Source organism: Rhea pennata, chromosome 4 (assembly GCF_028389875.1).
Source record: "Rhea pennata isolate bPtePen1 chromosome 4, bPtePen1.pri, whole genome shotgun sequence".
NCBI classification, from domain to species: Eukaryota; Metazoa; Chordata; class Aves; order Rheiformes; family Rheidae; genus Rhea; species Rhea pennata.
Genome location: NC_084666.1, coordinates 83313 through 108381, shown reverse-complemented (window position 1 = coordinate 108381; position 25069 = coordinate 83313). Strand labels below are relative to the sequence as shown.

Sequence of the window (25069 nt, the reverse complement as noted above, 5' to 3'; positions counted from 1 at the left end):
GAGGAGAGAAGGATCTCTAAAATATCTCATCTATTCACAAGGAGATTTAAAGGCATTCTTTAAACTTTGGCTTTATTTAAGATAACATAAAATGGATGCAGAAGCTCAGTGTGGGAATGCCAACAGCTTCTGCGCCACTGCTGGAAGAAGATGGAACAGGACCTGGTTCAGGGCATGACACAAAGAGCCTGTGAATCACTACACTGCAACAAGATGTTGGGATTTAGACTAGAGAGCACTTAGCATCTTGTTTGACTTTGCACCAAGATTCAATGCTATTTGGGGCTGTACTTGGCACAGCTTCACTGGTGCCACTGTTGTTGCCCTCTGAAGTTAGGATCTCAAAAGAGTTTTTGTTTCCGCAGCACATGAGAGGTAAACTTACATTGTTGCTTCGTCCCACCTAAATTAGCACAGTTATGGAGAAAATCCTTATGATTAGATTTGTCCAAAGAGAACAGTAATTTTGTGATTTGTTTTTGCAAACTTCCATGGGGACTGCTGTATAAGATGATAGAGGACAATTTTAGTACAGTCACGGAGTGAATGTAACCCTTGGCTTATTCTGCTGCTCCTTAAATACTTGGTTTCGCAGTGTTTTCCCTAACAATGCTGGGAATTTCATATAATCTAAGCGTAAATCCACTCCCCTGATGGTGACAGGCCACAAATTTGGTGGGTCAAATGCTGCTTTGACTTTGGCTGGAGACAATTTCACAGCAGAATGGAGACAGAGGCAACTTTGCTGTGCTATTGTCTCAGCCTTTCATATTCTGAGGCAGAAGGCTGGAGCTCAGGGCTGGTGAGATACATCAGCTTGGCAATCAGGCATTGATTGCCAAAACAAGATATAAAGCATTAAATGTTGCTGAATAACAAGACACTTCACATAAGTATTAGGTTAAATCTTAACTGCAAAATACTGGAATCAACTGATTTATGAGGGCACTTAAACAACAAAGGCATTAAGCTTTTGAAACAGAAGGAAGAAATTGTACTGGTAGAACTTAACACTCATCCCCTAGAAAAGCAGATTGAATTAGAGTCCTGAAAATTAAACAAAATGAGGCTTATTTTATCTTGTTCATCCCTCACAGTCCAATGCAGGAGTATTTCTCTTAATATATATTCTAGTGCTTTAAAGTATCATAAAAAACAGAATTGTTACTACTCTTTGCAGAGGAGTAAATGTCAAATGCCTGTGGGAGCTGTGAGTACTCATTCACTACACATGCACTTCCTGATACAGCTGAAGTTAGCAGAGTGAGAGTGTAGTTTAACTGGCTTATACAAAGAAATGTAAGTTATCCAGGCTTCACTCCCAAGACGATACATATTTTTTGTCCTTAGTTCTTCAAAAATACCATGTCTGAGCAAAAACATTCAAGTGCCTTCTGAGAGGAGCAAAAATAGAAATAAAAATCCAACTTATTCTGCATAAAGAAGTTCTTGTAATGAAGACAAAACCTCAGTCACTGAACTCTCTGAAGCAGAAAGCTGCCATTTTTTAGAAACATGGTCCTTGTAAGGTGAAACATCTTTCTGTGTTACAGTGATCATCAGTTCTCATTTTCCAGCAATGGTTTCTGCTCCTTTCTTAGCATATTAATGATTTGGTGGTACTATTCACCCTTATCAGAAAGACAAAGACCAAGGAACTATTAGATCTCATTTAGGTCTGTGAAAGACTGATTCAATCACCAGATGGAATTTCAATTACAGGTTAAATTTATGCAGCGTGTAGAACTGGAAAGATTACTAGTTTGGGAAAAAGTCTTTTGTCCTTGAAATTCAGTGCAGAACTAATCTTTCTGCTGAAGCTTCCCTCAAGATGGGCAACGTGGTATATTGCCATTTCCAGTATTGTGCTACAATCAAATGCACACTTCAAATCTCTACCTACTTTGAGTTATTTCTGTAGTTTTATTCTAGGTATTTTTCAAATGAAATAGGAACATCACTATAAACTGTATCCACTAGTGAAGCCACAAAAAGCTATTCTTAATTCAATTTCTTTCCATCATCTGCTGCTTCATAAGGCATTGATTCTTCAAAAACATTTAATGTCTGTGTCACAAACAGCTCAAGGTGAAGTAAGGCAGTGAAAAAAGGGAATGAAACAGGGTTAACAGGGAGCAACTCAGAGGGGAAGCCAGGGATGGCAAGTGTGTCTGATACCTGTGATATTTGCTGTTGTACAGAAGGAAGAAAATTCAGTCTCCAGTGTGGGCATCAGTTTGAATGTGGTGAAGGGAAGGGGATTACATGTTCAGCTGTCAGTGACAGGCTTCTAGCTCTGCTTACAAGGGCAGCAGGGAGCTCCTACCTGTTCATCTGACCCTCTGCAAAAGTTCTGTAATACTGTGTGAGATATTCTCTGGCAGAGATTCTCTTTGCAGCAGTTGTGCTGCTTGCTGCATGAACTTTCTGAAGAACATCTGCATCTCCTGGGTTATAGAGTTCTCCTCCCTCAAAATTCTCTCGAATCAGAATCCATGCAAGTTTGAAAGTGGGTTTTTGTTTGTTTGTTGTTTGGTTGTAAATACAAAAACATACTACAACATTCTCTGGTTTGGATATGCTGGTATAAGTGTTGATCAGGCTGCAGCTCAGACCAGGCATGACAGCCAACCTTCAGCTTATTATTGACTCTATTATAAAGGCCTCTTTTGATGGAACTGACCATGCAGATCTGCAGGACCAAGGCTAATGCAATAAACCCTGAGAACTCACAAGGAAGAGGAACATTTGGTTACCTACTGGAATTATCAACAAAGTGGTTGTGGTCAAACTAATCCCAGAGTGGAGGACACCCAGGCTGATCCAGGCTAATCCAAGCAGGTGAGAGCAAATACAAGTTAGTAAATTGTCAGAAGAGGAGGAATTAGTGTTGTGTCCATGTACGTTGTGCCTATAAGAAAATAAAGTGGGAAGTGAGAGAATGCTTTTAATGCATTATATCAGCTGCACCTTAATGAAGGCCTTGTAAAGTGTGAGAAGTGGGGATAAAGCACTATTGCACCAGCATGAACTGGGCTGCAGCAGACACAGTTCTGCCCTGAATTCTCTGGGGCACAGCAAAAGCAACCAGTTTGCACTGTCCTTTTTGCCTCTGCTGTAAATGTGTCAGAGGGGTTATCCTTCTTCCATATACCCTATGTAGGGATGTATGTCAAGAATAGACATCAGGCTCCTTGAGTTTCAGGGGCTGTCTGCTGTACGCAGCTTGCACTGGTCTTTTTAGCCTTTCCAGTTATTTCAGACAGCCATTGGCAACAATGAATTGTAAGGAATTTTTGGAATTTGCAGAATAGGAGCCCTGTGGAATTCCCAAGCTGTCACTGAGAAAGAAAAATGCTAACTATAAACAAACACTCTCTGTTAGTCCAAATACTAACCATATATCCATTTTACTCTGAAAACTGACTTAAGAAAGTCAGTGCCAAGAAAATTACCATTCTGTAGGCTTTTTCTGTCCTTTGCTACTATACCAACTAATCTCACAATGAAACACCTTTCCTTTATATAAATGCACTTTTAATGAATTGTGGGCATACTTTAAGGCACAGTGAGGACCACTGCACAAATGTCCTATTGATGTCAGTGAAAGTTCCATACAGAGACTGTAACCATGGTGTGTAACTGTAGGCTGACAGAAAAATCATGTCCAGAAAGTACTGTGAATGTCTTTGCCTTCAATACATTTCTTCTGTGAAAGTAATCAAAATAAAGCTTATAAACCATCCAGTCTTAAATATCCAGAAATAAAATTCATTTTTCTATACTGTAAGGTAAATTACTCTTCATAAGTAACTCAGACTTGAACGTGACATGTTTCCTTGACCATTCAACAGATGATTGCCTACAGACCTCTTTTGGGAGGCTGATTTTGTTAATTAGTTCCTCCCTTCCATGGTACCTAAATACCACACAATCTACCACCTTAATGTGCCAACAAGTGGTAAGTCTAGTAGATGGCTCTCACTATCTTCCCAACATTTTCTTACCTCAACTGAACTATTTGTCGAGCCTCCTGCTGCTGTGTGTCTGCCGTATTGTTTGAACTGCTGCAGTCCATCCTGCACTGCTTGTACCACTCCATTTCCCCCCTGTGGGAAACAGCCTTCTCTAGGTAGTGAACGGAGCTCTGAAATGCAGGTTTGAATTCGTGCAAAGCTTTCTTTCACTTGCTGCAAGACAGTATTCAATTAAATTGAATGACTGGAAATGTCAAACTGATAGTAAGAAGTATTTTTCCACAATGTGCAACAAGGCTTTGGAATTCACTGCAGTGAGTTAAGACTGGGGCCAGGAGTTTTGCACTATTCATAAAGCAATAAACAGTGACATGCATTAAAAAAATAGCTGATTGTGATAGTAGTAACAATACAAGTATTCCTCAAGTTTCCAGCTGCCCACACATTGCCTGCTACTGGGCAAAATGTAGCAGATCTGCATGCCCAGGGACAGCTCACACTTCTGACCATGCATTGCACTGAGGCAAAACCTGATACACGAAACAACATATGTAAGAGTTAGGGTCTTGAGGCTGTACGGTATCCGCAGCCCATTCCCCTGCCACCACCACCCCACATCCCTGTTCCATTTACTCAAGGAGTTGTGGACTTCCAGAATCTGCACAAAGGAGGACGTGGAGGCAGACTGTAGCAATACATTCAAAAAGGGGTTACACAAACTCATGGGTAACAGGTCCATAAGCAGACATCAAAAGGAATAAACCAGGAATGTACTGTCTAACATCACTAGCACAATAGCTATGGAATGGTGGGAGTATGAGGAGAATGAACTGCAGAGAGCAATCAGGCTTGTGCACTTCTGCTATCCAGAATAGCCTCTTCTTTGGAGACTGCACCGATGGACTGATGGTCTGGCACACTGGGGCATTTATGTTCTCATAAATAACTGCTCTTTTAGGACACTCACTACAGTAATAATTTATCAAAAGACCAAATATTGATGGAGGGTCTGTGGAGCCTCTGTGCATCCTCTTGCTTCAAAGATGAGGTACTAGAGCAAGTTTTAGAAAAGCAAATTTATTCTGTAACTGTCACCTGTAAAAATTCTTATTCTTCCAGGCGAACAGCTCTCTCTGTACAATGATTGCCCCAGGGAGAGCTGGCCTGACTTAAGCTAGTTGAACATTATAAATGCACACATTATTAACCCCATATTCTTTGTGTGTCAGTCTCATGTACTGGTCACAGATAAAGAATTTCTGGCCATATCCTCACTGCCTACTATGGTGACTTATATTAGTTATAGTCTGGGGCTGCTGAACCCTTATAACCTATACGTTGTTTAACAGTTTCTTGAACTTGGTATCACTTCATACTGGTCATTCAAATTCACAGAACACAGTCTGCATATGAACCAGGCTGGACAGGTCCCTCCCATCTTCTGTTTCTCCACACAGTATTAGTTAAGGCTAGATAGATAGCATAATGCTATGGAGCACCTAGGAACCAAAGATGTTCGGAGTGAATAAAGTGCTGTTAAAACTGTTTGACACTAAAGCAAGCCCATTAAATAGATGGTTAATCTTGGATACTACTCAATATAAGACGCAGAGGTTAACTACAAAAACCTCTCAAAACCCCTTCCAGAATTATTCAGTAAATAGCTGTGAGTAAAAGTACCTCATATTTCCAGGTGCTAATGGAAACTACTGAAGAGTAAGTTGCTGTTCAATCTAAAGGATGTGGTGTAGGGGGGTGTTGTCACCCCTTAGCAACTTGGGAGAACAACTGGTTCTACTTTATAAGAAGAATATGTGCTAGGGCAAGGAATCAGCCCAGAAGCTTGAGTTCTAGCTTGTGAAATTCAGTGTATTTCTGGTCTAAGATGGAAGTATCCTCTAGGAAGGCAGAGAGGTAGTGCTGAGTGAGCCAAAGAGAAAGAGGCTACTTTGTTTTCAGTTTAGAAGTAACAACTAACCAAATAGTTTTATGTCAGAGAAGCGCTGGTACTCAGTATCCTGCAGGAAGCAAAAGCCCTCAACATCTGAATTAAAATTCTACACTTATAGTAAAAAAAACAACAGACTTCTGGTATTACGGAGAAGGTTGAAAAGGAACAGAGATGTTTAGCAGACAGAAATATAAAGATACCAGAGGCATCTTGATACTGATATCAAAGATATCTTGATACCAGAAGCTGCAGAGGACCAGATACTTGCATCATTATTAGCAAAATGAGGTCCACCAAGGAAGATAGCCATCCTACTATATTTACTGTCCATAATAGAGAATGAATAGTTCCTAAAAACATCATTTAGTATACCAGCAGAGGCTTAAAACAGATGGTTCACTAGGCAAAAAATGCAAGCATAGTCGAGGAGGAGGGTAGCAGGGGCTCACATTAGAACACTACACCTATCAACAGGGTATGCACAACTGGCTCAGGTCTTTGGGGTGAGAACTGTCTGAGCTCGAGTGTAGGCAGTGCCATCTTGGACAAGTGCCACAGAAGCACAATATTACGTCAAAAGAATTGATGCAATCCCGAGTCATGCCAAAAGGAGGAGGGGTTGTTTTCAGCTCTCTCTATGGTATTTCTGAGTCCAGTACTAGCATAACATCCAATCCCAGTGAGCATATATAGAAATCAATTTCGAAAAAACAGAAGAGTGAATATAGAAAAGAGCTTAGAAGTTATTAAGGGAGCGTAAAAATGTCTTAAACTTAGATTTATGGTTTGTTTTCTTTCACTTATCAGCTAGAATACTGACAGAGGACTTGGTTATCTTCATAGAAAGAAAATATGAGATATAAGTACTTTCTTAAATCAAGTCAAAAGAGGAATCATATGAACAAGTCCCTGGAAGTTAAAGCCAATAAATGTGAATTAGAAAGCAAGTACAAATTTCACAGTGACAGTGATTAACCACTGTAAGAAATTATTCTCATTCTTGTAGTATTCACAGATCAAAACTAGATGTCTTTCTGAAGGAAGTGCTTTAATAGTATATGACAATGATCTGATAGTTACTCTGTCCTTAAAAACCTATGATTATTAGAATGAGGAGTTATTGTTTAAATAAGCAAAATAGCCTAGTGTGAGCGGAAGAGTCATATGATGGGACAACTGGAGGGATTGTGTTTAAAGTGCACTTGTACTCTAGTGAGCCACAACTGCCAAATGAGATCTGAGGCTGCTGTCAGCCAGCATAGGTTGGAAGAGTTTCAGGACATACCTGACAAATATAGAAGAAGGTGTCTGGCCCAGAACACTTACAAACTAACTTGGCATAACACAGAATCACAGAAAATAGGCCTGGAACCAGCTGTGAAAAAGATTGCCTAGTCTATCTCTGCAGTCCCATCTCAGGATGAATTATATACAAATTCATCCTAAGAAGCAAGACAAGTATCTGTTCTTAAAGCCTCTAATCAGAGAGATTTCACAACCTATTCAGACAATCAATCTGCTATAGGTATCCCCCTAGTTATCCTTGTCATGTTATCTATAACTTATTCTGTAGAATAGACAACTACATTTGCCACAGTCTTCTTGCAGATCACATTTCCAGATTTATGATCACTGACATTGGTTTGTTTCTTTCCGTGGTTTGTCTATATCTTTCTTGAGATGTGAAAACTCGACAAAATAATCCAAATAGTTTTTACTATTGCTGAATAAAATGGAAGAGTTAATGCCATACTATACTAGATTGCATAAATGAGAATGCTCAGTATGACTATTTTTAATAGTCTGGCTTCATAGATTCTTGAAAAGTTTATGATATTTTATCATCCCAAATTTTTATTGCAGAACTGCCAGTAATTCTCCATCTGTATCTATGCTGCTAGGTATCCCTAGGCAAGTAAAGTACTTGTCCTCATTGGCTTAGATCTATATATTCAGGACATTTATCAAGTCTGTCAAAAATATTTAGAATTCTGATCCTTTCCCCTAAAATGCACAGAACCCCTCCCCAACTGGAAGCGTTTGCACAATCAGCAGGTGTACAGACCATTTCATCATTCAAATTATTACAGCTGTAGAGTTGTATATGATAATTGCAATAGAGAAGCAGTATAGGAAGTAGAGTATGGAGTGGCAGGAGCAACTGAAGTTACAGAAGAAAACAGCACAAAGCCTAATTTATGCACACGAGCAACTTCACTCATCCAAAACATTACACTCCCTCATTTTAAAGAACAAAATTCACTTCTTCCATGAAGTCTAAAAGACTCTGAGAATGATTCATTTTTTTAGTTATCAACTTGTATTAAATAATAACTTTCTTTACTGAACTGCAACATTCTATTGCATTCATGTTTGTTAGGTCCCAAGAGGCATAATTTCACACATACCATAAAGGGAAGCAGACACTCCTGCTGGTACTGCACCACGTAGAGACTCAGCAGGGGAACACGGTAGGGACCTGCCAAACTGCATGCCAAACAGAGCACATTTTCCAGAGCTTCACAGAGTACTGAGCAGGTGTTGGTCCACGAAGGTGACGTGACATCCACAATGAGAATCCGCGATGGCTGCTGGGAATGTGCTTTAGTAGCAGGAAACCCTCTCCGTAATTCTGAGGTTACTTTTCTGGAATTCATGGCTTCTGAACATGGATATTAGATGTCCAGCTATCCATCTGCATCTGAACAGGAAAAATTCTTACAAATAACAGCAATGATATCAAAAAAGGCCAGAATGATGCAGTAAGAAAATATTGCATGCACATAAACTAGACCTTGGTCCTTCAGAGTATCTGACACCCAGGGTTAGCCTCCCCCTCACTGACAAAAATCTCAGTGAATGTAGCATTAAGGTTACCCATCAGTATCTCATACTGTTCCAGAACATGAACAAGTGCAGCAAGCCTTAAAAAAATCAGCAATGGCATAAACTCCAAGACAAACTGTTGCAGCCAAACATCAGCTTTGATTCCCAGAGCTGGCCGGAGATGCTGAGAATGCTACGCATGGAGGTAGCTGTGCTTACTGTGTGTCACAGAGCTGTGCAAAATGGTGCAGAGATTTGTCAGAACAGTTTGGTGGTGCTGCAAGCATTGCAGGCACAGTTTGCACAAGGAAGCAAAAGATTAGGGCTCCTCAATTCCTGGATCTTGTGGGATGGGAAATAGGAAAGGCGTTACAGTGCCCTGGGAGACTGTTGGTCCCTAGGTATAAGAACAATCAGAAGAGAAAGCATGTGGTTAGTCTTTCCCACACCATCTTCTGTATGTTTCCTTTCAAATATCTAGCCTTTCATCCAATAATACCACTTGCATGCATAAGGCTCAGATAGTGGTGTTTAGGGAAGACTTCCCCATAATCTTTAAGAAGATCTGACCATTTCTGTGGAATAATAGGCAGAGAAGAAGTGAGAAGCAAATGGGAGGAGTGTGTTTTCTGAGAGGTCCTGTGTTATTCTCACACCTCACAGTGAATAAACCAGAGGAAACTGCTCAGACCTGTGCCCAGAGAAAACATTTCATGGCTTGCTTAAAGGTTTGGAAGCAATGTGGTTGCATATAAACATCCACAGACCTTGAATGTGACTTTTGCTTCTTCTCCACCCCCAATTTCCCCTCAATACATCTACCTTAAGCCCAAGAATCAGTATTTTCTTGTTAAAAAAAATCTTATTCTTCCTTCATCATGAACAAGGATGCTGTCTAAAATCTTCTCTTCCTTCAATAAATCTAAATAGATATGCACAAAGCACTCAGTGCTATTTCTAAGAATATAAAAAATACTTTAAAAATATGTTTTACCAATTCCAGTAGTACATAACCATATGGATCTGCTTGTGCCCAGAAAAGTGCTTGTATAATTGCACATATCTCTTTGATATGAACAAGAACAAATTATTTCCTCTTACAGCTGTGTAAATCCTCAGCAGGTTTAGTAGAAGTATAAACTGACACTAGATTTACATGGTTCTGTTCTGGTCAGAATCCAGGCCCATATGGATTCCTATATGCAGCTCTTAATTTTGTCATAGGTTCAGCTGAGCAATGTAATTTCTTTCTGTTCCCTAAGGAGAAATGCTAGTGTATTTCCTACAAGCCCCAGCACTTTAGAGGAAGAATTTTTGCTGGTCTTGGAAACAGAAATGCATTTCCACATGACTGAGGTATCATCATCAGAAGACCTGTATTCATAGGATGTTTGTCAGTGATGACAAAATGGAATGATCACATATTGAATTTCAAATCTGAGGCTACCATTTCAGAATTGGTGAAAAAGTTTTATATATATCATGTATATATGCATATGTATCTTGCTTTGACTAGTAATCTGAGATAGTATCAGTGGAAAATGAAAAATTACCAGGTACCACTTTAATCAGTCTTTTCCGGAGCTTTACAGTTTACAGCATAATTTGCTAAATGACTTCACTAAATCTGGAAAAAAATATTTGCCTGACATTATTATTTGTGATGAGGCTCCTTAAACCTCCCCCTCTGCAAGCCCCCAATGCTTTCTCAAAAAGGTAAGTAAAACCTATCTCCCAGTCAGAAAGCTAAAAAAGTTGGTCTTTTAGTTTGCATTGGTTTAAGAGAGAAAACTGAGCCTTAATACTGACACAGTTTTCCTGAATTTGAATGAACTCTCTCATTCTTGATACTTAACAGGATTATGCTTATATTAAGTGGCTTTAGTAAAATGGATCCCTCATCAGGCTGTTCTTTATCAGCTGAAGAAGCTTCATTTCCTATTAATTGTGGACTCTTGATTCATTTCTGCTTAATATTCATATGATTTCTATGCAGATCAGTGTGCAGTATCTGACAAACAGTGTAAACCGCCCATCTCTCTCTTACAATCTATACCAATTACCCCTAGCTGTGATGATGCTAGCAAACTAAATAATTCTATATGTGAATCTAACCGGTTGCTATGGCAAAATCATATCTTCATTTAAGCAGCAAGTGAACTGATAGAGGGGCTTGCCTAAGGGATCACACTGTAATTCAGTGTGCATGAGTGAAAAATGTTAGTTCTAGCAGTTGATGTGACAATAACTTATTGCTCAGTAAAACAAAACTTATTAATTGTCAGAGCTAGTTGCTAACAGTAATATAGATTTTGCTCAATACAAGAGGACAGTCACTTTTCAGAACTACAAAGAAAAGGACAGAAAGAAAACCTTGCCATATTGTGTGGGTTACAATTGCTGATGACAATCTGCAGTTGCTTATTATCACATCCAATTAATGGTTGCAACAATACAAAATCATTAAATAATATCCAAGTTTAAAAAGTGTAACTGAGAGGGAACACTCAAACCATTGGTTATAAGTACATTAGGGTTAGTTTTCATCTCCTTTCCAATATATAAACCAGCAAAACTTGGATCCATCTTCACTCTAAGTGGTAAGAAAAAAATACACAAATCTAAATAATGAATTTAAGTTAAAAATGCCCTATTGGGATAAATATATATGTACATTATATATATAATATTATCACTACTATATTATTTATTAATATACTATATATTATTATACATAATACATACACATCCTATTATCATAATAATATATAGTAATAGTATAATATAATATATATAATATAGTGTGCATATCTTTAAATATATATATATATATATATTTTTACAGAGAAAGAGCCCTACCACTATGAAAGACAATTACTATGACAGTAGTCTATTTACAGAAAAGTAGTACAGAACCAAAAAACCTTGATATGCTACAGTAAGGAATACAACCTATTGGCAAGGAAATGCCTGCAAAATGGTGAACAATAACGTTCACCAGTTTTAAGGACAATAAAAACTTATTCTTTAAATTATTAAATAATAAAAGATATTTGTCAAACACATCAGGAACAAAAGAAATTCTGGAATTATGATAAATATACTATTAACTTATAAAGATATATATTTTTAAATGATGTAGAAAAAGCGTCCAATTAATACTTTGATATGCACTTAGGAAAAACCAATGATTTATTACTCATTCCTATCAATGGCTAGGGAGGATATTAAACAGCAGCTGCTAGAACCACAGTTCAGAAAAGGGAAGTTTGTACCTAGGAGTTCATTCAACTATTACTGCTAACCTTTAACTCATCTCGCAGCTGTGGAAGTTCCAGAGTAACTGTAACATTCATGTTTAAGCAAAGGGCACAGAGACAGCAATAGCCCATTTGTCATAATGATACTAGGATGAAATAGAAATCATAGAAATACTGACACAGTGCACAGTCAATAACAAATCAAAACACGATCGTGTCATCATGAGAAATAAACCTCACTAATCAATAGATTTTAATAGGATTATATTCAAGTTTAGACGATAAAGAGAGGAATATCAGCAGAGTATAATTCTGTTTCTGTGTGACATTTAATTAAAATACACTTGCTTTTAGCCATAGCACTACAAAACACAGTGTAAGCCCTCATTGAATAGGAGATAGTTAAATAAGAAATTGCAGATAATATCTATAAATAAGAATTATTCAGTTGAAATGCTTCTACTAGGGTTCTTTAACAATCTATTTTTTGCCTAATTAGATAGAAGATGGAACATACATAAAATGTAACTCATAAATCTTATAGAAGAATCAAGAACTGAACTGCAAATAGGTGGAGATGGGGAGCATCATCCTAGCAGCACCACAGCAGTCTCACCCTGTTCTTGCACTTCTCCCAAGGCATTTACTGTGGGACACTGTTGAAGGTAGGTTTGTGGGAGAGATGGCTCTTGGGTCTTAGCTGGTGTCACTAGTTTAATACACTTAATAGCTTGGCATTTCAAATAAGCTGGTTTAAAAGTGTGCCATTTTCTGATTAGGCTCCACAATCCTGGGAAATCTGAGTATTCCCATGTGAAAAATAGATCAAGCTGCACAAATAAGTGAGATTATTAGAGGGAAAAAAAAAAAGCAAGCCATGGAGAGAAGTGGCTATGTAGTACAAATGGCCCCTGGTACACCTCTTCTGTGGACACAGCCTTTTGGTTTAGCAAGCCTGGGAAAGAAGGCATTTCTTCTGAAAGTTTGGGATGGACAGAATAGAATCAAATAAACAACAACAACAAAAAGTTGGCATAAAATCAAGCTACTCCATATAACATTATTCAAAATCCTACGTAGCAAAAGATATTACTCATTTTTCTATATGCCAGTGCTAACTGCCAATAACAAGTAAGAGGTTTTAGATTTGCACTTTTACTAACATGAAATTGCCAATACTTATCGCAACGTTAAGCTCATTTGTTATAACCTTTTTCAAAAGTATTTTTTCACCTAAAAAGAGAGGAACCATAACACTATACCAGTTTAGAAGAGAGATACTATTTCAGAATCGCTCATAATGATGCAGCAAATGCTCCTGAATGTTTATGAAGCAAAGTGTTGATAGATGAGTAAAAGGAGGACAAGTTGATGCATAATACAGACGTCCAAATGCCCTGACAAAACAACTGCTCAACTCCTCAAACCTATCAAGAATGCCATGAGGAAAGCTGTGTTATCGTGACAGACTTCTGTTTGATTGATGTGCTGGAAATCTCACAGTTAAAACATTTAGGTATTGCAAGGTAGTTAAAACTTTTTAGGTATTGCATTAGGTATTTTTAGGTATCTTTTTGGTGAGACTATATATATGATTAATAAAGCCACATAAGGAACTTACTTTGACACTCTGATTAAGAAACTAAAATGATAATAAGTTAACACACACGTTAAATGGACAAAGACCTACATAATTTGTAAGTCTCAAAACATAACTGTAAACAGGCAAGCATCAATGAGTGTGCTCTAGTAAGAGCACATGACGTGCATGTAGCCTCAGAGCAGACTAGAGTTTGTACTCCATGGTAAGGCAGGCTTACTTTTCTGATTTGTTTCTCCTACTACCTGGCACAGGCTTCTTGAATCCTTTTCAGAGTGGTAACACAGAACTGAATGACAGAGGACTGTTACTTCCTTTCTATCACACCTTCAGATAAATTTTCACCTGATGGACAGGGCTCTTGCCTGAGAGAAAGGATACCTTATGCGAACTCTTCATCCCGAGAACGGCATTAAATCCATACTTTGCACATTCTGTGTTTGAAATTAGTAGTAGCAATAACCACAACAGCTTCAGCAGAAAGGACCAGTATCTTCTTGTCTTTTGAAAGGAACAACTTAGGTGGCTTCAGAAAAGAGTTCTGGCATCCTCAATGGAAGCAACTTCACAACTGTAATCAAAAACTAAGCACTTACATCTCCATAAGCATATGGTTTAAGATACCACCTTCCTTTCTGTTCTTCCACCTGGGCAGATGAAATAATTCCTTGCTCAGGGTTAAACTCAGAAATCTAATACCCTACTCTATGTTCTGCTTTGGCTCCACACGGGATCTTCCTAGCCATTATTGAGTAGTCCTTACATCTGAATGACTAAATGAAACATAGAAATTACAAACATCTGTCCAAAAGAGCCAATTTTCTCTACGTACGTAAACACCAAATTTGTCTGGGATGTGGGCAGTAAGAGCCAGAACTGAACAGAATCTGTGTGACAGTGTTTGGGAATGAGGTTTGGAACAACTGCCAATTGATGCTTCTCTCAAATTCTGCCCTGTGAGGATGCAGAGCCTTGTAGAGGAGAGCAGAGTGATGCCCTCATAGCTTCCCAGCTCTGAATCTTTAGCAAAAGTACTCACCAGTCCTGTGGTACACGTTAGTTCCACAGAATCACAGAACTGTTGAGGTTGAAAGGCACCATCTAGTCCAACCTCCCTGCTCAGGCAGGGTCACCTAGAGCACATTGCCCAGGATGGTGTCCAGACAGCTTTTGAGTATCTCCAAGGAAGGAGACTCCACAACTTCTTCGGGCAACCTGTTCCAGTAGTCAGTCACCCTCACAGCAAATAAGTTTTTTCTCATATTCAGATGGAACTTCTTGTGTTTCAGTTTGTGCCTGTTGCCTCTCGTCCTGTCACTGGGCACACTGAGAAGAGTCTGGCCCCATCCTCTCTACACCATCCTTGTATTGGTAAGATTCCCCATCAGCCTTCTCTTCTCCAGGCTGAACAGGCCCAGCTCTCTCAGCCTTTCCTCATAGGGAAAGATGTTCCAGTTCCTTAATCATTTTAGTAGCCTTCCACTGGACTTGCTCCAGTAGCTCCACGTCTCTCATGTACTGGGGAGCCCAGATCTGAACACAGTACTCCAGATATGGTCTCAGCAGGGCTGAGTAGAGCGGTAGGATCTCCTCCCTCGACCTGCTGGGAATGCTCTTCCTAATGCACCTCAGGATACCATTGGCCTTCTTGACCACACGGACACGTCGCTCACTCATGGTCAACTTGTTGTCCATATTTATAGACAACAATCATATCCCTACTCAGCTTTGCCTCTTCTAGTTGTAGCTCATAAAATAGGTTCTACATTTCCCCTGATAATCCCACTAACTGTTCCTGCAGCTGTTCCAGTTTGACTATTTCTTTACATCTTTAATTTCTGTGCATATTTGATTCAAATTATATAAAACATTCCACATGGCATCTCACAAATAAATTTATAATTGATATGACACTGCCCCTGAATAGCATTGTCATATATGACAACTGGGAATATGGGAAAGGTACTCTACACTCAGATGATAAGCCAAAGTTTGTAATTCAGTACATATATTTTTCAGGTTTTATACACATAAGGTATAGCTTAGAATTTTTCATCTCTGCAAGTTATCTTTGAGAGAATATATCTTTGAATAAGCAAATTCTACTGGATACAAATCGCAGAGCACAATTCATGTGTTAAATATCAAGTATGTAATTCCTACAGTATTAATTAATGGACACTGCTTACAAATGCAGATCTGTGTGTTTAGATGATATGCTATATCCCAAACCTCTTTTATCCTGGATATCTGACCTGTTAGTCTTTCAGTTTTCAAAGTCTCACGATTGGGTCCGTCCTGCTGCAACGCCGTCGCCGTACGGTGCCTCCCTGCGCCGCGCTGCGCTGAGCGAGCGCCGCCGCGGCGCGCCTGCCCGTCAGGCTGCGCTGGTCGCACCAGGCCGGGCACACGGGCCGAGCGCAGCAAAGCCTCCTCCGCCCGCAGGATGGGCAGCAGCAGCAGCTGGGAGCTTCCCCCGCCCCGGGGACCCTGCCGCAGGATGTCCCGTGGCAGCTTGGTGGGCTGGGGCAGACATCTCCATGGCGACCACGTGGGGCCTGCACACGCCCTGCCTGCGTAGACATCTCCATGGCGGCCACGTGGGGCCTGCACAGGCCCTGCCTGCGGAGACATCTCCATGGCGGCCACGTGGGGCCTGCACAGGCCCTGCCTGCGGAGACGTCCCCGCGGCGGCCACGTGGGGCCTGCACACGCCCTGCCTGCAGAGACATCTCCATGGCGGCCACGTGGGGCCTGCGCACGCCCTGCCTGCGGAGACATCTCCATGGCGGCCACGTGGGGCCTGCACACGCCCTGCCTGCGGAGACATCTCCATGGCGGCCACGTGGGGCCTGCGCAGGCCCTGCCTGCGGAGACGTCCCCATGGCGGCCATGTGGGGCCTGCACAGGCCCTGCCTGCGGAGACGTCCCCGCGGCGGCCACGTGGGGCCTGCACAGGCCCTGCCTGCGGAGACGTCCCCATGGCGGCCACGTGGGGCCTGCGCAGGCCCTGCCTGCGGAGACATCTCCATGGCGGCCACGTGGGGCCTGCGCAGGCCCTGCCTGCGGAGACGTCCCCATGGCGGCCACGTGGGGCCTGCGCAGGCCCTGCCTGCGGAGACATCTCCATGGCGGCCATGTGGGGCCTGCGCAGGCCCTGCCTGCGGAGACGTCCCCATGGCGGCCATGTGGGGCCTGCACAGGCCCTGCCTGCGGAGACGTCCCCGCGGCGGCCACGTGGGGCCTGCACAGGCCCTGCCTGCGGAGACGTCCCCATGGTGGCCACGTGGGGCCTGCGCAGGCCCTGCCTGCGGAGACATCTCCATGGCGGCCATGTGGGGCCTGCGCAGGCCCTGCCTGCGGAGACGTCCCCGCGGCAGCCACGTGGGGCCTGCACATGCCCTGCCTGCGGAGACATCTCCATGGCGGCCACGTGGGGCCTGCACAGGCCCTGCCTGCGGAGACGTCCCCGCGGCAGCCACGTGGGGCCTGCACAGGCCCTGCCTGCGGAGACGTCCCCATGGCGGCCACGTGGGGCCTGCACATGCCCTGCCTGCGGAGACATCTCCATGGCGGCCACGTGGGGCCTGCACACGCCCTGCCTGCGGAGACGTCCCCGCGGCAGCCACGTGGGGCCTGCACAGGCCCTGCCTGCGGAGACGTCCCCATGGCGGCCACGTGGGGCCTGCGCAGGCCCTGCCTGCGGAGACATCTCCATGGCGGCCACGTGGGGCCTGCACACGCCCTGCCTGCGGAGACGTCCCCGCGGCGGCCACGCACGGCTGGGGCTGGGGCAGAGACGCCCTGCTGCAGCCACGCGGGGCAGGCACAGGCCCTGCCCATGGCTCCTCACAGCTGGCCGCAGCCCTGCTATCCCATGAGGGGCTGCCACGGGGAGCCCGGCCTGGCCTGCAGCGCAGCTGCGCGGAAGGCAGCACGAGGAAGGCCCTGGTGCGAGCTGCGGCGGCCGGGAGCCAGCGGTACGTGCGGGGGCGTCCACCACGGCCAGGACGCAGGGGCGGCTCGGCCCGCGGGCAAGGGCAGTTGCCGGGGGGACGCAGCCAGGCCCAGTATGGGCCGGGGCTCCCCTCGGCCCAGCCACGCCGCCACCCAGCTGCACACGCATGCACAGATGTGTTCACGTGTGCTCAGGTGCTTACAGACACATGCCTCTCCCACACACACATCTGTGCACAGATGTGTTCTCTGGCCTTCAGGACACACGTGCTCATGTGCTCGCAGACACACACATTCTCACAGGCTTCACAAACAGACACAGGCACCTGCGCACACACTCATATGCACCCACAGGGGCACACGCATGTGAACAGGTACATACACACATGCACGCATGCACGTGTGAGGGTCTGCCCACGGGGCCTAACCCCGCACTCGCAGGCAGCAGGTCCCCTTCTCATCAAAGCGCACAGTGAGGAAATGGGAGCACCCACAGAGCTGACTCCAGCACTTGCACACAAGCGCACATACAACTTTGCTCCTGCGGAGCAGCCAGTGTGTGGAATTTGCTGCGTAACCACTGTGGGGCTGCTCTGCACACGTCCGTAATTCAAGCATATCCAAAATGTACCCTGCCAAACATGCAGCATCACCTGTGCACATACAGAGTATGCTCCTTCAGATGCCCAGCATTTTGAGCTCCTAATTGCACATATCCAGAAATTATGCTAATTAAAATACAGTTAAATGCCCCAGGTAGCAACAGCAAAAGATGTATGCAGTGAGTAGAAATGAAGGAGGAACAGGACCATAACTGCAGAGGCAGGTGCACTGGAGATAGCTTGGGGAATGGGATGGATTCATCTGAAACTACAGCAGGCAAAGAGAAGTTCTGCTAAGGGAATGGGAAATCTCATGTGCAGGAAAGAATCGTATAAGCTCTATTTGTTTAGCTCACAAAATAAATCCTGTGAGAGGCCATAAGAGGGAATGAGTTCATGATGGTTACTAACTAAAAGTACCACAGATCCAATGTGGTTCCTGTGGCTCTGTGACAGCTCCTGCTCGGCTCAGGGTTATGGTGTGATGAGGACAGAGGGCAAAGCAGACAGTTTAATGAGCAGAAAGGTGAGGAATTTCAGTGTCCGTGACAGGTAAGAAGAGAATATCCATCATACATAAAAATTTAATCAGATATTATTGCAGGGATCGTGGCAGTGTTATACGCTGTAAGCAAAGATAAGAAATTAGAATAGACTTGAATATAAAAATTACACTGATGCATTAGGCTAATAGTTCTGGCCTTAGAATCTCCAGAGCAATGAAGCAACTCCCTACTCTGTGCAAAGCCTGTGTGGGAACTTGCTGGCCCAGGGAATTATTTTTCTTTGACTCTTCCACTAACATGGTCATAGAGGCTTTCCTTTCCAATAGCTTTATGTGCCATTCTTGTTGCTCTACATTTCCCGTACTTGGGAAAAGTAACTGATTTTCCTGAGGTTTCATGTTAAACTGAATGTTGTTAAGTAAAAAAGTAAGCATTCCTCCTTGCCAGGATCATAGGCACACTGCTCTGCCTGCTCTGACAGGGTCTATATCTTCCTTCACATAATATCTCAGAAAACATTTACCTTTTCTCCCCTCTCCTCCCCTCCTCTTCCCTTTACTCCCCTTCCTGATGTGACAATAAGAAAAAGTCACAGCTTGTGTTCAAATACCAAACCAGCAACTCTTTAAATAAGGAATAGACTCAGTACTAGCTCTACAGCTGTCCTGTCTGCTTTACTATGGAGCTTTTCCTTCATCTCCAGACATATGGAGGAAAAGAAGGTAATCAGGAGTAGCCAGCATGGATTCACCAAGGGGAAATCCTGCTTAACCAACCTGATAGCCTTCTGTGATGGAATGACTGGCTGGGTAGATGAGGGGAGAGCAGTGGACGCTGTGTACCTTGACTTCAGCAAGGCTTTTGACACTGTCTCCCATAACATCCTCCTAGATAAGCTCAGGAAGTGTGGGTTAGACAAGTGGACAGTGAGGTGGATTGAGAACTGTCTGAAAGGCAGAGCTCAGAGGGTCATCATCGGTGGCATGGAGTCTAGTTGGAGGCCTGTGGCTAGTGGTGTCCCCCAGGACTCAGTACTGGGTCCCATCTTGTTCAACTTATTCATCAACGACCTGGATAAGGGGACGGAGTGCCTCCTCAGCAAGTAGGCAGATGATACGAAGCTGGGAGGAGTGGCTAACACACCGGAGGGCTGTGCTGCCACTCAGAGAGACCTGGACTGGCTAGAGAGTTGGGCAGAGAGGAACCTCCTGAGGTTCAACAAGGGCAAGTGCAGAGTCCTGCCCCTAGGGAAAAATAACCCTGTGCACCAGTACAAGCTGGGGGCTGACCTGCTGGAAAGCAGCTCTGCAGAGAAGGACCTGCGAGTGCTGGTGGATGGCAGATTGACCATGAGCCAGCAACGTGCCCTTGTGGCCAAGGCCAATGGTCTCCTGAGGTGCATTAGGAAGAGTGTTGCCAGCAGGTCAAGGGAGGTGATCCTGCCCCTCTCTGTGCTCAGCCCTGGTGAGGCCTCATCTCGAGTACTGTGTCCAGTTCTGGGCTCTCCAGTACAAGAGAGACATGGAGCTACTTGAGAGAGTCCAGCATAGGGCTACGAAGATGATCAGAGGGCTGGAGCACCTGCCCTACGAGGAACGGCTGCGAGAGCTGGGCCTCTGCAGCCTGGGGAGGAGCAGACCGAGGGGGGATCTTATCAATGTGTATAAGTATCTGAAGGGAGGATGTCAGGGGGACGGGGACCAGTTCTTTTCAGTTGTCACATGTGACAGGAGAAGAGGCAATGGGCAGAAATTGAAGCACAGGAAGTTCTGCCTGAACATGAGGGGGAATTTCTTCCCTGTGAAAGTGATGGAGCACTGGACCAGGTTGCCCCGAGAGGTTGTGGAGTCTCCTTCTCTGGAGATACTCAATGCCCACCTGGATGCAGCTCTGTCTAACATGCTGTAGGTGACCCCACTGAGCGGGGAGGTCGGACTAGATGATCTCCAGAGGTCCCTGCCAACCTTACTGATTCTATGATTCTATCACATTTCTATAATTTTGTTCTTATATGAAAATTCCTTTCTAGTGCCCTTATTCCCACAAAGCTCTCTTCTGTGCCTTCAGGAATTGATCTTCTGCTTGTTAGAGAAAGGTACCTTTCTTAACTCCTGGATGGGTCTGTAGTGCCATACTGTTTGCAGGGTTGAAAGACGGGTTTAGAGGATATCTGGAAGGAGGGCTGTGGTGGGAGGTTTTTTTCTGTTTTTTTGAAATATTCTCAGTTGACTTAGTGGATGAAGGCATATACCAAGACTGGAATTTTATGTCGAGATTCTGTTCAGAGCTGAATTATGCCTCTTACTTCAGTGTTCTTCCAGGTATGGTGGAGAGGTCTCTGCTGTTTATGCCTGCAGCATTCAGGACATCCATAAAGCCATGAACAGTTGCTTCATGGAATTTAAATGTGATTGTGACAAGTCGTCAAATGTCATGGGTGCTGCTGTCCCAGAGGCTCAGCCTGGTGCTGTGAGTGATGTGCTTCGAACTAGAGCCTGTAGAGATGTGTACCTTCCCTCCCATAAACAGGAAGGAGAATGTGCCAACAGCTCACTGAGAGGAATGCAGATGGGCAGTCTCCCCTAATGCTCAATAAATGGAACAAGGGAAGATGTTGTGATCAGGATGTCACAGCTGATGCTCCCTGGAGAAGAGTATGTGTAAATGGGAGGCTTATTGTGGAAAAGATGGTGAGAGAGTGGCTGACCTGTTGCTTCTAACTAATAAGTTAGAAGCAAGTGCTTATATCATTGCTTCATATCAAAGGGAAAAGTGAGGACAGAGTCCAGACCTCCTCTTCATGTGGAAGGGAGATTCAGCGCAACAGAGTGCTTTACTCAGTGCTAAGTGTGTGTATGAGAGATGGAGAGAGTAGTATTTATAGATGCCACAAAATACTGTTGCATGATACATGTCCAAATCATAATTACCACCTAGGAGCCATAGCTTTATTCCAGGCAATGGGAATGTGCATGCATGCAGTGGCTCTTCCCCTGTGCTGGGATGTTCCAAATCTGACTTTCCTCACAGCCAAGGTTTTCTCTCCTGCTGATGTTGTTGGAATGATGATGTGCGAACCCTACAAATAGTTAACAAGACTCAGGGACAAGGGAAAGAGGATATGGTAAAACAGTATTGCAAAGGACAACCAGCTCCAGCAGAATAACCTGGAGGAAATGACAACACTTCAAAGAATGCGAGGAATAGACAAGACAAAAACAGCAGAATAACCCAGAGTAACCTACAAGTTCATTAACGCTTATTAACATATTGATTTACACTCCCCTAACTGAATAATGAGATGGTAATGACTTTATAATGATACTACTGCCACCTTCTGTGCTTCCTATGCTAATTAACAGGAATGTTAAAGTACAAGTGCAGAGTGAATATATGATGTGGTAAAATTGTAACCAGTAGAAAAATCTGTATAAAGTACTCCCCGAAAAGTGTGTATAAATAAAGAACGAGAATGGGAGAAGGTGTGCTCGGTTTGTGGACCTACCACCTAGCACCCATCTATGTGCAGAAATGAAATAAACAAGTATCTCGACTTTGTGTGTCTACTGGGTGCTTGCACACTGGTAACAGAACCCAATTCTGGGGCAACAATGTGCTGAGTAAATACAGATTAATGGATAAGCCAGGGCAACCTGCTGTAGACCTTCAGTTTTACCAGAACACAGGGCTGTTTGATAGTAGTACCTACTTGATGTAAGAATTCCCTAGAAATAAGTTTCATTTACTTAGAGATGCAAGGCATAGCTAACACCGCTGGGAAACTCTGTGAGCAGTTAGCCTGTAAATACTTTGGGAGCGTATTTTCAGAGGATCTAACCACAGAACAGTTCTTTAAGGTGTAGCTAGAATGCCTAAACAGATCTATTCTGCAGCTCACCCAAGTGAAATTTCCCTAACATAAGAAAATTTCTGCTGCAGGTGGAGAGACTGTATGTGAAAGTTGTATGTTGCAGTGGTTGAGACCAGTAATTTACAAGTCAGAGCAGTTATGCCATACTTTTCTCTGATATGTGTTTCACCTTTAAATTAGGCTCCTGGGAAAATAAATTGTACAAAATTCCAGAAGTTGTGCCTTTAAGTAGATGGTAAATCTAGAAGTGTATCTGAATTCCAAATGGCTTGCAACTTCGTATTTGTCTTCAGCATATACTTTTCTTTCACTCTTATGCCAGGCTTTCCTCCAACAAATCAGTATTACTGTGGTCTATTGTGTTTCACAGGAAGTGATACATTCAATAAGAACATGAGAACTCCTGCTCTAATGTGGGCTTTGTAATAAATGACCAGAGGATCCATCCTCTGGGCTGGTTATTTAAGGCCTTTGTGCAGAGTGTTCCTTCTAGTTGCACGCCCCATGCAATCCTCTCCTTCAGCTGTTCTCACGAAGTATTGGAAATGCTTCTGGTAAATACTGTAGTTTTCCTAAATTTTTCACTGTGTCCTTGCTGGTATTGGGTAACATTATAGCAGGGAGAGCAACCTGCATATATGCAAGGAATATTGTGGCACAAAGAAGTTACCTCTTTGACCCACCTGATCTATTTTAGAGAGTTTTAATTTTGACCTAAAGATTGGGTCTTTGAGTGCCATGCACAGCATGCACTGATTTCCTCATTCTTTTAACAAGTTTGTTTATGTCCTTTTGTTGTTTCTGCTGGAAGGGGGTTGCTGCAGGACTTACTCAGGAGACTCTGACAGTGGGACACGAAAAAGACACCTTTGGCTACACCCAGCAGAAGAAATGTAAGCCAAAGGATCAGAGTAAATAACTGCTTGTCTGAGTTTGTTATGTAGTAACACATTGGCAAAGATCTTTATGAACAATCATACTTGATCAAGTGCATATTCATTCCGTAAATAATAATGCAAAAATGTATACATTACCGATCCTTTAAAACAAGTCCATTGTACCGGGATAATGTGTAGGGAGGACTAAATCCAATGATAACTCATTTTGAAGTTGTTCTCTTACATGAAATTTAGAGCCATTTAGAGCAGACTAATGGACCATGGTATTAAGAGAAACCTGCAGTGAAGGAGACACAGCAGCCAGTTTCCCTAGAGAAGGTGTCTTGTCATGTGCTTTAGGGCTTACTGTACATTTTGAGACAGTGATGAATGACAGGTTTCCTTTTAAGCCCTGGGAAGCAGCTAGGACTGACTTGAGGCAAAATATTTCTTGCAGCTGGATTTGAAGAAGATGTCAACCAATCAAGTAATGACAATTCTCTGGTGTCACTGAATGTTTTTAAAAGACAGTAGTTATCTTTTATAGAAGGCTATGCACTTTCATTAGTAATATTTATAGTAATAGAGCCAGGTAAGTGATACATAGGTGATCAAGCCTTAAGTCTTTTTCATATAGTAATAGCCTTTAGGCTGTAATCACTGTTATAAAAGTCCAGCTATTTTAGAAACTGAAGAAGACCTTTTTAGCTTATTTCCTGTAGTACTGCAAAAGATGATCAGAATGCTAATGTTTTCATGCTTTAACATGGTAGACATACTCTGTGCAAACTTCTCTTACTGTTTAATAATGAAAACTGAACAGTCTGTCAAGAAAATAGCGCAGCTTTCTTTTGGCTATTAGTTTGTTTAACAATTAATAAAGGCAAGAGGCTGAAAATCCAAAAGCTGACCGTTGCTTGTTTAATGGTTGCAAATAGTCCCATTAAGTAATTCTTTTTTTAATGCAGCCTCTGAGTGTTTTTTTGTCAGAGTACTTTGCAATGTTAAAACGAGAGCTTTGTTAACAAAGCCTCCAGTATAAACAGCTCGAGTATGAAGTGCAGGCGGGCGCTACAAACAACGGTACGTCAGGTGAGGCGATGGCAGTGAAATACCTCCCAAAGCCGCTAGCGCGGTCGCTCTCGGAGCGCTCCTCCTCCTCCTCCTCCTCCTCCTCCTCCTCCTCCGGCGAAGGCGGGACGGCGGCAGCGCTGCTCACCGCGCCCCACCTCACGGCGAGCCCGAACCGCAGCCGGGCGCACAGCGCCTGCGCGGCTGCACCGCCGGCCCGCGCCTGCCCCGGTGGTGGCGCGCTCCGCTCCGCTCCGCTCCGCCCCGCAGCCTGGGCGCGCCGGGGATGGCGGTGCCGTAGAGCGGCACGTCGCGTCCGCAGGAGGCGCGCCGGGGCTGTGGAGGGCCGGCGGGAAGGGGCTGCGCGGGAGGAAGAAGCGGGCGTCTTGGTCCGGCTGGGGATCGCGTCCGGGGGGCGGGGGGAAGAGGGAACCCCGGGGAAGCCCTAGGCAGCATTGCGGGGAGCGGGCAGAGGCAGCGTCGGAACTGCCGCGGGTCCGGTCGCGGGAGCGCCGGAGGGTATTGGGGGACGGCGAGGGACGGAAGGCAGCGGCCCTCCGGTCAGCGCTC

General features: G+C 43.6%; 1 protein-coding gene across 1 annotated transcript in view; it reads right to left on the bottom strand.

Annotated features, from left to right (window-relative positions):
• The window catches only part of M1AP (meiosis 1 associated protein), a 37242-nt gene extending 12550 nt beyond the window's left edge, over nucleotides 1-24692 (bottom strand). Inside the window, exons 1-3 of the mRNA XM_062574540.1 lie at nucleotides 24544-24692; nucleotides 8337-8629; nucleotides 4008-4190 (exon numbers count right to left, since the gene is read on the bottom strand). Of these exons, the coding sequence (XP_062430524.1) occupies nucleotides 4008-4190; nucleotides 8337-8585 (432 nt within the window). The 5' untranslated portion in view covers nucleotides 8586-8629; nucleotides 24544-24692. The remainder of the gene's footprint in view (nucleotides 1-4007; nucleotides 4191-8336; nucleotides 8630-24543) is intronic.
• Nucleotides 24693-25069: the final 377 nt, after the last annotated feature.